The sequence below is a fragment of the Bicyclus anynana genome, chromosome 20 (assembly GCF_947172395.1).
Source record: "Bicyclus anynana chromosome 20, ilBicAnyn1.1, whole genome shotgun sequence".
Lineage (NCBI taxonomy): Eukaryota > Metazoa > Arthropoda > Insecta > Lepidoptera > Nymphalidae > Bicyclus > Bicyclus anynana.
Genome location: NC_069102.1, coordinates 10,292,369 through 10,307,628, shown reverse-complemented (window position 1 = coordinate 10,307,628; position 15,260 = coordinate 10,292,369). Strand labels below are relative to the sequence as shown.

Below are 15,260 nucleotides of genomic sequence, written 5' to 3'. Positions count from 1 at the left end.
GAAGTCTATGAAAATACCACACATCCCATTCATCATAATAATGGGTTTACGTGCTTCTATGTGAGTAAGCAATATTATTTTGTTATGCAACGCTGAACAATTTTCGGTAGTACGAAGTTTTGACAGTTTATCTCGCGAATTTGGAATGTCTTTTCATCAGGTGAGATTGTAGTAGAGTTGTTTTCGACGAACTCCGTAGCGCAGTGGTATGCGCGGTGGATTTACAAGACGGAGGTCCTAGGTTCGATCCCCGGCTGGGCCGATTGAGCTTTTCTTAATTGGTCCAGGTCTGGGTGTTGGGAGGCTTCGGTTGTAGCCTTAGACCATTAATGGTCTAAGGTTGTAGCTAGTTACCACCCTACCGGCAATAACGTACCGCCAAGCGATTTAGCGTTCTGGTACGATGTCGTGTAGAAACCGAAAGGGGTGTGGATTTTCATCCTAACAAGTTAGTCCGCTTCCATCTTAGATTGCATCATCACTTACCATCAGGTGAGATTATAGTCAAAGGATTACTTGTAAAGAATAAAAAAAAAGAAATATAGTCAAGGGCTTGTAAAAAAAAGAATTTAAAAAAAACCTGCATTGGAACAACGTGGTGGGCTCAAGCTCCATATCCATTCTCCAACGTTGAAAAAGGCTGATAATGATGAAGCCATAGTAAGTTATTTGTTGGGTGTTAAAAAACATAATTAATTCATTTAATCAGCAATATTGATTAAGCCCAGTGTAATAACACTTATTTATAATGAAAATAAATGCATCACATTAATTGCAATGCATTGTTATTTGTTATTCAAATGCATATTTTTCTCATTTGTACATTCACATAATTATCTACTACAACATATGAAAACTCGGGAAATACAGAATTATATTCGTTTTAAATTAATTTTAATTACATAAATAAGAATTTATGAAAAACTAGCGGACGCCCGCGACTTCGTCCGCGTGGAATTTAGTTTTTCACAAATGCTTCGGGAATCATGGATTTTCCGGGATAAAAATTAGCCTATGTGTTAATCCATGCTCTAATATATCTTAATACCAAATTTCAGCTAATTCGGTTCAGTAGTCGAGGCGTGAAAGAGTAACATACATTCATATCATCAAAAATCATCGGTTTTCGCAAATCTCGGGAAACCATGGATTTTTTTGGGATAAAAAGTAGCCTATGTGTTAATCCAGAGTAAAATCTATAATGATTTCAAATTTAAGCCAAATCGCTTCAATAGTAGCGGCGTTAAAGAGTAACAAACATCCAAACAAAAAAAATCCAAACATCCATACAAACTTTCGCGTTTATAATATTAGTAGGAAGTAGGATGCTTATAGACGGAGAGCAAGACCTTCGTCATAAAAGCTGAAAGTCAGCTCATGATCCTAGGTATAGATGAGTACCGTAACCAACTATGGAGTTTGGACCCTGGTGGCTAAGAGAGATAGCAGGTTTCAAGGATCCAGACCCTCAACCACCTAAGTATAAAGTACTTATAATTTTTTTATATCTTTATCGGCTAAGAGAAACTGCCAGACACTTGACTTAATCGCAACCTTTTGCTAGAGGCCCTTGATGTTTCAAATTAAATAGTGTTTTTCACTTATTCACGTGTTTTTTTTGTTAATTAAGGCCTAGTTCGGACTACTTTTGTATTTTAGTCGAGTACAAACAATTTTTGGGCGGTAAGTGCAAAAATTGTTCGTACTCGACTAAAATACTAAAGTAGTCTGTACGGCCTCTAAGTGACTGGCGACTGGGAATATAATTTCTTATATTATGCCGAGAAAAACAAAAAAAAAATACACTTTATACTTAGACGGTTCAGGGTCTGGATCCTTAAAACCTGCTACCTCCTAAAGCCAGCTCCAAACTCAATAATTTGCTACCGTGCTTACTTATGGCACCTTATGGTAGGAGCATGAGCTGACAAACTTTAAGTTTTTATAAAGTGACGAAAGTCTGGCGTTCACAGGCTCTTAGGCTATTATAAATCATCGGACAAATGATAAGCTTTTCTGTTGTGTGAGTATTCTCATAAACGTTTTAAAAGTTACAATTTAACGATAAATCTGTACCACATGTTTACAAAACGGAGGTCCTGGGTTCGATCCCCGGCTGGGCATATTGAGATTTTCTTAATTGGTCCAGGTCTGACTGGTGGGAGGCTTCGGCCGTGGCTAGTTACCACCCTACCGGCAAAGACGTACCGCCAAGCGATTTAGCGTTCCGGTACGATGCCGTGTAGAAACCGAAAGGAGTGTGGATTTTCATCCCCCTCCTAACAAGTTAGCCCGCTTCCATCATAGATGGCATCATCACTTACCATCAGGTGAAATTGTAGTCAAGAGCCAACTTGTAAAGAATAAAAATACCTACCTATTTACCTACATGCAAATCCTATAAATACAGCAGATAGGAGATAGAAATACATTAGATAAAGGGCTTATTGGTATACCTACATATAGGTACCGGTATTGGCAGATTAGAGCTAAATATAGAATCGTAAGAAACAGTAATCCCAGTTTATAATAGCAAAACCTGTTGTAATGCTCAACAAGTTGTGAGTATTCATTTTAACGGATGCGGGCAATAGGCATCGAGGTAAAATTATAAGGGATTTAGGAATTTTCCGTTACACTGTGAAAACATCGTAGTATATTGTTCAAACAATATCGATTTTCACGCCGGCGTACGTATACCCTTGCGTTATCGATTCCGTTGCCAAGTCACGTTCGTAGCGCGTAGTGGTTTTGGGTTGGTTTTTCAGGTTTTTGGCATTTTTCCTACGCAGCATCTAAAGCCTATAGGACTAGGTTTATGTTGGGCAAATGTTGGGCACTTTACCTACGAATGGACATCGATTCGGATGAATTCTACGACGCATAAGACCTTTAGATATAACTAGCGGACGTCCGCGTGAAATTTAGTTATTCAGAAATCCCTCGGGAACTATGGATTTTTCCGGGATGAAAAGTATGTGAAAGATAAAAAGCCTGTGTTAATCCAGAGTAAAATCAATTTCCATTCCAAATTCCAGCCAAATCGGTTCAGTAGTTGCAGCGTAAAGAGTAACAAAACATCCATACAAAATTTTGAGTTTGTAATATTAGTAAAAAAAAAAGGTATGGTAAGGTAGGCACTCCTTAACATACCTTTTTTAAATCCTATTACTATATCCTTTTTTTGTCATTTTTAAATTAATAAGGTATGTTGTTATAGGTTTAGGTACTTAGTCAATTTGAGTAGGTAGTTTTAATATTGTTTTAAAATGAACTTGTAAAGGCGTAATAAAGTTAATCCAGGTTTTGTGTAGTGCAATATCGAGCGGGGGTCGGAGCCGGCGCGGGCGGGGGTCGGGCGGCGGCGGCCACCTGTTCGCGCCCGCCCCGCGCCCCGCGCCCCGCCACCCCGCCACCCCGGCTGCGCGAGCTCTTCCCTTCCCTCCACTCATTCGTGTCGCGACGCGTCAACCCACCGGCCGGCTTCCTCATTCGCACCGCGCTCGCTCGCCGTACCGCTCGACCCACAATCCACCGCAGACATGACGGAGAGCACAGAAACCCCCGCGGCCGCAGCGCCCGAGAAGACCCCTACCGAGAACGGCACCACCGAAACGCCCCCGGAAGAGACCCCCGAAAAGGCCACCGAGGAAAAAGAAAAGGAGACCCCGCCGCCCAAAGAGATGCGCGCAGTCGTACTCACCGGCTTCGGGGGTCTCAAAACTGTTAAGATTTTGAAGAAGCCCGAGCCAACACTAGCGGAGGGAGAGGTGCTCATTCGCGTCAAAGCATGGTGAGTTTTTTTTTATATCTTATTACATTACTTGAGTAAAAATATTTTAATTTGTAAAACTACTAATCTTCGGATAAGTAAAAATGTCTTTGTAAAAGAGGGTAGACAACTGAATCAGTTTGATTGTCAGTTATAACTAGCTAATAAAACTCAGTTCGTTGTAAATGAATTTTCGGTGTTACGACAATGTTTAAGTTGTCTGTCTTCAGTGCTGTAATAACGAGTATGTGTTCGGTTCGTGATATAATTTCACGGGCGGTGAGTTGTACCCACTTACCCAGTGGCACGGCCGGAGTATAATCCGCAATACCTATCGGATCCCGTTTTCGCGTCTCGCCTGCTTCATTAACATCTGCCGTAGCACGGCTTGTGTGCGCGATTGTACGTTTTGCACGCACACTCGCATTCCTTGTCTGAGACGCGCCCCTCGGGGGAATTACAATCTGTCGATCTATACGATTACTTACAACTAATTTTCGGTGATGTAACAGCAATATAACTTATTTGCTCAAAATTCCGCCATGTTTTATCAGCTAAAAAGCCAAACTGTCACCCGAATCCGCAAGTTCACGCGAAAGGTACTCTAATGGTTTGTATTGTTCTTTGTTCGTTTTTATCGCTTCAGCACTGCAGATAATCCATCGGGCGAGAATCGCCAACCGGACAGGCTACTTACGAGGCATGAGTTATCTGCCACTTTTCTCGTTAAAGTTAACTGCTGTAACAGCCTCAACAAAGCGTGCACTTGACGAATCGAGAGGCCATTTAACGTATTAAGCAAAGACCCATTAAGTGCGAGCTAACTCGACGATCGTTTTGTCTAGCGGCTAGCTCAAACGATGCGTTGATGTCTAATAGTAGATGAATAGATGTCGTCTAAGTTACATGTAAGCGTGAGGATTGTCGCGAGGAGGCAACCAAGGTTTGAGGGAGTGGGTGCGCGTAGGTGTCAGCGAGGTGCGAGCTAGGCAGAGTACATCCCCACTTTCTCTAAATATAGCTCGCTTATCGCAGACCTATGTAAATGACCGCGGCATTCTCGACAACAACTGCCGCGAAAATATATTGACGTCAAATTCAGGACCGGTGTTAACATGCAAGTTACACGAATCTAAATTTACAAAATATTTCCCTTGAGTACATTCGTTTTTAACAAAATGTTTCCATTAATACCGTATATTGATAAACATGCTACGGACATGATGCGTTTACTTTTTGTATGCATACAATCTCGTCACTAAATTCTCGGAACTTAAGTAGGGATATGGTAAGGATCAAAAGATCGTCTGTATGTCTAAATATAGATCAGTTCAAGGATGAACGGTGCTCTGTTTAACAGTAACATAAACAAAACAAAACAACCATCCAAATAACTTAAAGAATGTTGACCCACAAATAAAGAAACATATTATGTAAAACGAAATTTAAAGAATCTCAGGATTCTTCAAACGTTTTCAGTCTATTTGCTCATGATTTGATGTTTCTAATGAGCGTGGGGAGAAAGCATAAAGTATTGAACTATTTGAGTCTTGAATATTTTTAAGCAATCGACAATAATTTTCGTAATTGTGTTACAAATAGATGAAGGATGTGATAAAATATTGTGATTTGTAAATTTATCATACCATTCATCATGTTATAAAGAAGCTTTAAAGTGATTTATAGGAAAGCGTAATGGATAGAAGTATTCTGGAAATAGAATTTGAGTAAACACAGCGAAACAACTTCTATACAATCAACCATCATATTATAACCATTGACTGGTACACAAGGGCCCCTTATTTTAATGGCGCAATTAATTTAATGACATGTAAGAGTTATAAAATGAAATTCAAACCTATTACACTGCACGTCTATGGTGCGGACGCTTCAGTGACGCCGCATCTCATAATATGTTTTTGTAAGACATCAAGAAGGGATCGGACAGATGAATAACACACCATTATATTCAATTAGGTCAGCCAGTGTCAGAAATGTCTTCCGAGAACAATCTGATATACGCCCTTGTACCCAAGTGGCTTTCTTTTTCTGTGTGTGTTTAATTAAATGTGAATACGATTGGGGATAAGAGCTTTGCTTGTTTTTGTTCCCCTGACCTGATTTTAACGGCTTTTTCCTGTCGTAATCTCCGTTATAAGGGATCCAAAGGCGTTTTTTTGTTTAAGTACTTTATAAGTCTCTATATTTGTTTTAAGTTTCGCTATCATATAACAATGTTATCACAAATTCCATCACACTGTCATCATCGCCGCTCGCGTTACGTTGAAAGTGCGTGTTAATTGCACGCATCCCTTCCTTTGTTGGTGTATCAATTTAAAGCCTAAAAATAACATCTGCCCTTCGAGAACTGGGGTCGGCCGCTATGGAATAAAGTGCAGCATTGTGTATTTTAATGGGCTACGAAGCCACATAAGATGGGAGAGATGAATTCGTTTATTACCCTCTTCCTTATTGGGACCGTCTGTACGAGATAGCTCTCTTCCTATGAGTCACTAGAAAGTAATGCTCTTGAACTAACTCGATTGGAATAACTTGCAACTCTCCGCGGGTTGCATTGTAGAGTGGGTGGACTTGACTTTGCAATCTTATGCTGTTTCTAGTAACGTAAGTTAAAATGTGCCGTATATTCTCGATTATACTTATGTAACTTGGTATTATAGGTACATTATACTAATCTGACCATTTCTTTCATTTTATTAACACGTGTTCGAATAATTGATAGGTTCCATAACATTTAACTTTTTATTTATTCATCGTTCATTATTACGAAACATGGACTTAAAATGTGTGTTCTTTTCACAAGCAAAAGGTAAGTATAATTCCACAGAATGCAACGTACGAGTAGGTATAACCTTCAAGATAGCAAATCGCAAAGTAGGTAGCGATTTTTTGTTCAAATTCTCGGGAAACGGTACAATTTGAAAAACAATAGGCTTAACATTAGGGATGACTATGACTCGTGCGTCACAAATGTATTCTGGCTATAAGTACGAATGTTTTCAACTTGCACTGATGAGTCAGTTTGAACTCAAGTTATCGATATTGACTCATTTCGCCAACGAAAGTGAATTTGTCCAAGCACAACTAATTTCATTACTGCAGCTAACTTTTTTAATAATATTTAAATTCTTTAGTACTTTTACTTTTTAAAATTTCATGTTATCCGCAGTGTTTTTATCTAGTTCGTACACATTCTGTATTGCTAACAACGAAACCATTATCTGTTTTTAAGATTTTGAAGTTTTTTATTTTGAACTGTCATGAACAGTTTTTTTGCTTTTTTTCAAGTTACTATAGTGTATTGGGATAGACATTTGGTCTGGACATGTGGCGTGACTATAAAATAAAATCCCTGATCGTGTCGTGTACCAGATGCTGCTGGCGGGTCGGCTCGACCGTCTCTCGCGGTACATTGTTCGCAGAGTCATTGAACTTACGAAAATGTCTCATTGCTTATTGTGTCCATAATCGAATTCGGCATTCGCTTTTCTATATATGGCAGTAAACATTTCGCATTCTCTTAATCTTTCTCCATTTTTTTTTCGTTTTTATTATAAACGACAAAGCGTGCATGATAATTGACAAACATCCTAAAATCGGTTTCGTGCGTTTTTTCTCAGACGGACGTTTGCATTTTACTTTCTCGAGCAGTTCTCGTATCGTCGTTATCGATTTCAATCGCATGTGCGTGCTTTAAGCGATTTATATTTATGTTACCACTTGGGATTTCATTTTAGGTATAGTTTTAATAGTCTAGTCATCTATTCCCGATTGCTGGGTAAATTGAATTGGAAAATCCCGTGACTCGGCGTTCGTATTAAAAAGGGGTGTGGCTGCGTATCGGGGTGTCGGGAGGGCGCGTGCGTCAGGGGGTGAGGGTTGCGAGTGCTCCTGTAATGTCTGGCGGGTAGGGGCGCGGGGGACGGGGGACGGGGCGGCGGCAGATCAATACAGCCGCGCTCCCAGTCCCCGGCTCTTCGTCTTTCAACGCCGAACCTTGTTTTATTATAGCGCCAGCATATTCTTCGACGAAATGTACCGAAGCATGTGTTGGTAGTTTATTCTCCTCTCAGTCTGGTGAATCTCTCTAGGAATTCGTCCTTTGCATTTTTGGGATAGCGGATGAGAAAATCTTTTACGAGTATATCGTACCTACTTTCTCGTTTACTTTTAGATACCTTATGCTATTACTATGTTGTGTACTAAGCAGTTTAGATTTTTTACCTTTCGACTATAATTATGATCTCTTAACAAAGTTTGGTTTTTAATTCTACTAATGACTTATCTGATACTTTAATGGAATTATCCAGAACATACTCATAGGTACTACTTAAACATAAATCATCTGCTCCAAGAATCTTAACGGATTTTATATTAACGATTGATTGTTGTTCAGTACATTAACGCACAGAAATCAAATTTGAAAAGCATTATGATATATTAATGTGTAGATAGTTTAATTGTTACAAAGGCGGAGTCGACTTGAGCGTACGAAGGCAATTTATCATCGGATCTCAGATACGCGACTCGAATCTTTTCAACGATCCATTAAATTTTCTATTAAGTGGGTACAGTGATATTTTTTTTCACTGGGGATTTTCGCTTATCTGTAATAATATTCCGTTGAGTGTTATTAATTTTGGGGAACATTTAAATATGTAGGTAGGTACTAAAAGCTACAAATTTTATAGGTCTCCGAATATTAGAATGTCTAAATCTTGTCTAAAAATTGTCTCTCGTACGGGTTGTTAGGTACAGACATAGGTTTTGCTATAATCGTAAAGTCATGTAAAAAAGCTATCTTCACTGAGACGTTTCTTCTAAATATGAAATAGAAACCCATGAATCTAAAGATGCAAATTTTGCGACGTCCACACTGAGTGTTTTAAAGAAATTCGTTTTGATGATAATCATGTATTTCACTTTAAAAAACCATGACTATTTTAAGCAGATGGCTCGACTGACTGACTTAATCTAAAAATATAACCAACAAAAAACATGTTAAGCGTAATCATTATTCTAAACATAAAACGGATATAACATTTTCCCTGGTGGTCCCTCGTCTAGAATTTATACAGCGATAATCACTTGGCTGACGAATTCGCTTCGATCGATCAAGTTTTCACATTTATTTGCTTAGGATTCGCTTCAGTTTTGCTCGTAGGTATATAAAATTTATATACGGCAATATTCAAGTGCCCCATTAATATTCTTCGATTGATTAAGTTTTTACATCGGATTTGCTTCTAATGTTACTTATAATGAAAATGAAATAAATATACAGCGAAAATTGGTCATCCGACGAATTTGCTCGATATATACAAGTTTTCTTACAATTCTTTGGTTTAAAAATGAAAATACACAACTATAACCACGGGTCTGTACAGATTTTCTTCGATTGATCAAGTTTTCATTTACTTTGTATTAAATCCTACAAGTAATTAAAATAGATGTTTCCTGTTAATTTATTACAATCTGTCGAATTGCATTTCTTATTACTTTAACAGTGGAATTCATAGACATTATAGAGACATCCCCAGGACATTATTCACCCGCTAAGTGTCAAACTCTCAAATAAATAGAGGTTAAATTTGACCCTCAGCGGCTGAATGAGGCCCTGGGGGTGCCCCTACAACGTCTATGAATTTCACTGTAAGACTTCAGTACATTAGATCTGGATAAAGCGTTTATATGATATGCCACGCATGGATCTCGCAAATGATCTCACGTCGTCTTTCTATCGCTCCAACATTGTTTTAAGGCAGAGTTAGGGCAGACATCTTATGGGATACGATACACTTATACATTATTCATAGCATTATGTGGATAGCACTTCATATTAACAAATTTGACCTCCAAAAATTCACCCTGAAAAAGGTTTCGTGCTTTCTAACTGGTAAGCGTCAACATAGCCTTTTCCTTATCCCATTTAAGTAGGGTCGGCACAATATGTCATAAGTTTTTATTCGCCTCTGACATTGTCACTCCTTTTTACACACTTCAACCATCTCTTATTTGGCTTTCCTCTCCTCTTGTGTTCTTAACCTTAACTCGAGTAAAGTCTATAGCCTCAATAGCTCAACGGTAAGAGCGGTTAGATTCATCACCGAGGAGAGGTGGTTCGATCTATTGTCGTACCGTCTATTGTCGTACGTAGTTGGAGGGGAATGGGAATATTGGTCATATTTAAAAAAAATATGGCAAATATTGTTTAAAAAAATATATCGGGTAAATACTATGTATTCTGAAAGCGAATCAAAATGACGGAAACCTCTGAGAATTTACTCACATTTTCGATTTTGACTTTATTCTTTTTATTTTAGGTTGTATGACGAGTACTTTCTCAATAGTCCAAAGGCAGTTATCGTTAATTGCAAAAATTATTGTCCGTGTTCGGTTGGAAGTGGTTGAAAATGTTTGGAACAAAAGTTAGATAATATTGATTAACTAAAAACTAAAAATACAAAATTATGTTAAACTTTTGTTGATTCATTATCGAATTTAAACAATATCCTGTCGATGAGCCGTTCTGTATTCTGATCACTACAATGTAAGTTCCCCATTTTTACAGTTTTTTGTCAGTGATAATTTATTTCTATGTAGGCACGTGTCAGGGTCGCTCGGTTCAATTTGTTCAAGGTTAGAGTGGATGATCAGGGGTGAATATTTTTACCCGACGCCTTTTGTGTATGTAAATCTACATACATATTTCATAATTTTAGCTGAATCTCATCAAATATGCCCCTGACATAGATTGACAGTCTTTGTTATTGGGGAGTCTTCCTCGCTTGGCATATTTTATTAGGAGATCGAGATACGCGGCAACGTATCAGCCAAATTCGAGTGAAGTAACTGAATAATTGCTTATTAAAACACGCGTTGTTGATATTATATTTGAAAAAAGAGCTGTTAAAATGGTTGAAAATCTTTCGAAATTAGTAGTAAACCCGATACTACTATTAGTAGTACTAATAGAGTAGTAAAAGCTTCGTAATTCTAATTATTATCTAGATTCTAGACCACTGATCAACATTAGTTAAAAACTGTAGGTCATGATATTGGAGCCAAGCCTTGTGAAAACTATAAAGGTGATGATCATGATACATTTACAAAAGGAGTATTATCAAACAAACTTTCCAAAATTTGGTATGCCTCACAAAATCGAAAAATGGCAGTTAAACTGGCTACGTATTTAACTAAGCAAGCAAAAAGTTATCGCAGAACTTGTTCTGTAGCGTCCAATATACCGGGAATATAAGTACACGTATAATATATCAACTCTCTGGCGCTTTTTTGGGATACTGCTAAAAACTAATATAGCTCCGCACTATAATCTCAAGCGTAATGTTTGCTGTTATACTTACTTTTGCATTGGTTGCAAAAAAGGGGCTTTTATTAAAAATTTTGAGGATGTCAAACCACAATTTTGCCTGTTTTTTTTAAAGAATATTTGTAATATCTTTTTTTAAATCTGACCAATATTACTATTCCCCTCCAACTAGTCGGGAAAGACTGTGCTAGGAGTGGGTACGACAATAGACCAACGGGACGAGGATTGAACCGCCACCCCTCAGTGATAAGTTCGACCGATCTAACCGTTGACATATTGAGGCAGAATTATACTAAAAAAAGCTGAAAAGAAACAGTAATCGCTTTTTCGTACCGAGATATTAGTAGTTCGAGTATTCACGAATTGTAAACTAGCAGACCGCCCGCGGTTTCTCACGCGTAGTTTCTGCTCCCGTAGGAATACGGGAATAAAATGTGGCCTGTGTTCGCTGAAAATGTAACTTTGTCCATTGTTGAAAATATATTTAAAATCGGTGCAGTAGTTTATCGGCACAAACAAACATACAAAAAACATTTCCTCTTTATAATATTAGTGAAGATAGATTGGGAAGTTGATGATCTATATTTAGGTTAGCTGAATGAAGTCACCCTTCTTTACGCGTTTAGTTTACACGCACCCCTATATTTAAGAGCGTGTGCCTTTTTTTGTCCCACAGACCCAATTCCCGATATCCGGGCTGGTCAATTAAGGGTAAGATCACACTAAAATACTTTTTGTGTTACGATTTTTTGTCTCGTGTCCGTCTTAGCACAAACAATACCTAATTGCAATTTTGCTTGCCAAATGGGTACGTAATACGAATTTACGGTACGTATTATAAACGTCATAGAGGCGACTGTCACCGTATCTATGCTATCTGAAAAACACTTTAACCGACGCCCCGTCGTTACCGTTTCCGTGGGAATACGGGGACAAAACATAGCTAACACAATTACATGACACTTACGAATAACGTGGTTTTCTAATGGTAAAAGAATCTTAAAAATCGGTTCAGTAGATCTAGAGATTACCCCCTACAATTTAAAAACCTTTACCTCTATAATGTTCTTATAGATTTTATAACTTTATTCATCATTATCTGTTACTTTAATGGCCCACTACATGGCCCACTACATGGCCCCCTACATGGCCAGTCCTCCCTCCTTTTAGGAAAAGGGACATAGATATGCATACACTTACATCTATACTAATATTATAAAGAGGTAAAGTTTGTGGTATTTTAGGGGGTAATCTCTGTATCTACTGAACCGATATTAAAAATTCTTTTACCAGTAGAAAGCCTTGTTATTTGTGAGTGTCATAGGCTATATTTTGTCGCCGTCTTCTCACGGGAACGGGAATTACGCGGGTGAAAACGCATAGCGTCGGCTAGTCTTTCTATACTTTTGTGGGACTGATAAATATAATACTTGTTGAATATAAAGATTCGTATGAGGACACATTCAACAAGTAGTCAGCCAAATTGTAGACAAATAATATTAAGAGCCTGGCTCATAGCCAAGATAGTAGTTTCATTCAGTAGGCTTTAGTCGTAGAATTACGTGTAGTGTCATATTTTTATTATTTACAAAACGACCTCTTAAATATTAATAAGATCGCCTTGTCTTATTGGTATTGGCAGCTTCGAAGCGATTGTATGGATTGTAGTGACCCAGACCACCTTCTATATTTTGAAGTCATCGCTTTAATTCATTGTATAGCTTAACTTGAACAACGAGCCGAGCCAAGTATAGAGCCAAATATTGCTACGAACATCTTGAGAAGTCTAGCGAACGCTCTATTCGATGCTCGTCAGAACGATGACAGAAACTTGGTTCGGCAAAAAGTTTCGAACAAATCAGCTCGCTAGAATGCTCGTTAAAATTCTACTAATATTATAAACGCAAAAGTTGGTATGGATGTTTGTTACTCTTTAACGCCGCTACTACTGCACCGATTTGGCTGAAATTTGAAATGGAAATAGATTTTACTCTGGATTAACACATAGGCTACTTTATCCCGGAAAAATCCTGATGAATTCAGAGGGATTTGTGAAAAACTAAATTTCCAAGCGGACGAAGTCGCGGGCGTCCGCAAGTGTTCTCATATTTTTCTGTGATGTAACATTCGCACGAATGCTCTAGTTTATCAGCAGAGACAGACAGACTTTAGACTCAAATTACTTTCAAATCTTTTCCTATTATCTATAGAGAGACATGTCGCTAGTGTGAATATGATCTTACGATTATGATTTTTAGTTTACAGTCTCTAACAGTCGTAATTTCGGGTGTGGTGCCCTTTTTTTGTCACCCGCATGTGTATCGTCAGGGGCCGTAGATGTTGCTCTTTATTAAATAAAACCTTAAATAAAACCTCCTAAAATATTCTTCCCTACTTTATTGGAAGCTGTTGCGTTATATGAAGATTCTGCAAGTTAAGCCTTGATCTTTAATGTTAGCCACTCACCATCCAATAAGTTCCCATGCCTGCTGCACTAACATCCGATAAAATTGATTGTGTGTTGGTCGCGATCAGCATGATGTCATGCACTTAAAAGAGCATAGCCAGAAAGTCAAAAACAATGCAGGTGATGTCTAGAGAGACATGTCGCTAGTGTGAATGTGATCTTACGATTATGATATTTAGTTTAGTCTCCTAACAGTCGTAATTTCGGGTGTGGATGCCCTTTTTTTGTCACCCGCATGTGTATAGTCAGGGGTCGGTCGTGGATGTTGCTCTTTATTAAATGAAACGGTCGGCAGTTGAATGGTTTAAATCAAATAATGGTTGATGATGATTATATGTGATAATTTTCTATTCATAGAACTTCGTAAGCATGTTTGATTAATTTTCATTAAGCAGTGCATTATATTTGTTACTAGCCGACGCCGTTCCCGTGTGAATTCGGGGTTAAATTGATACTCACAAATAACGTGGATTTCTATTGGTAAACGAATTTTCAAAATCGGTTCTGTAGATCCAGTGATTACCCCCTACAATTCCACAAATTTTACCTCTTTTAAATATTAGTATAGATTAGCTTAAGTAAGCGATGGGCTTAAAGACGTTATTCTTCGTCTAAAAACACCCTGATTACCACTATTACGTGATTGTTAGTTTGTTTCGCTTTTCTAGCTCAATTACTTAACTGATCACCATGAAATGTACAACATTGATAAAGGTGTAGGAAACGGCACGAGGAACATTTTATCCTGGAAAAAATACTGGTTTTGAGGGATAGAAAACGATCAGGTTTTGTTTAATTGAGATTGGAAAGAATACCTACTTTAGAAAAATTATTATTTTGAAAAATACCGTAATCTTCACGGATATCGCAGCCTCTATACATGGCTAAACACTCGATCTAAGTCAACCTGCTAAAATATCTAAGTACTACTTTATTGGAAGCTGTTGTGTTACGAGAAGATTTCTGCCAGACAGTCAGATCTTTATGCAGCATAAAAGAACTAACAATTGTCAATAATTGAAAAATTAGAAAACCCGACAACCTATAAAAATACGTAATAACTGTCGGCATATAAACACCAGAAAGTAAAAAACAATGCAGGTGAGATTATCCTCGTTCATATCAGTTGTAGGACGATCAACACATTATCTGTTGTTTGTGGAATTAGATGACATCAAACAATACTATCGATATATTGACTTTGACTATGTACAGTCATTCCTTACATTCCCGAAACCTTATCAATCTTCTCAGAACATTGGAATGTTGCAATGATAAGGAACTCTTTCTCTTTATCCTTATATCTACTATGTATTTTCAAACTTTTCTTCATAATTTTAAACGATTCGATAAGCCGATTTCAATTTTGAGGTAGTATTTGGTACTCCTCCACTCGGTTCGGTTCCGTGTAGTACCCGTTCCCGTAGGAATACGGGGATAAAACATAGCCTACGACACTCGCAGATAACGTAGCTTTTTATTGGTAAAAGAATATTTAAAATCGGTTTAGTAGATCCAAAGATTATCCCTAAAAATGCCACAAACTTTACCTCTTTATAACATTAGTAATAGTTTCAACTAAATATACGCGTAGATAGTTTTATGTATATTCAACTAAATATAGGTAGCTGTACTAACTCGTTACTTGAACCTTCAAGACCGGGAGGCTA

General features: G+C 37.8%; 1 protein-coding gene across 2 annotated transcripts in view; it reads left to right on the top strand.

Annotated features, from left to right (window-relative positions):
- The first annotated feature begins 3,442 nt into the window (after positions 1-3,442).
- Positions 3,443-15,260, top strand: part of LOC112058000 (synaptic vesicle membrane protein VAT-1 homolog-like) — a 59,471-nt gene continuing 47,653 nt past the window's right edge. For both annotated transcript variants that reach the window (XM_024098643.2, XM_024098642.2), the window contains exon 1: positions 3,443-3,793. In XM_024098643.2, coding sequence (XP_023954411.1) covers positions 3,543-3,793 — 251 coding nt within the window. In that variant the 5' untranslated portion in view covers positions 3,443-3,542. The remainder of the gene's footprint in view (positions 3,794-15,260) is intronic.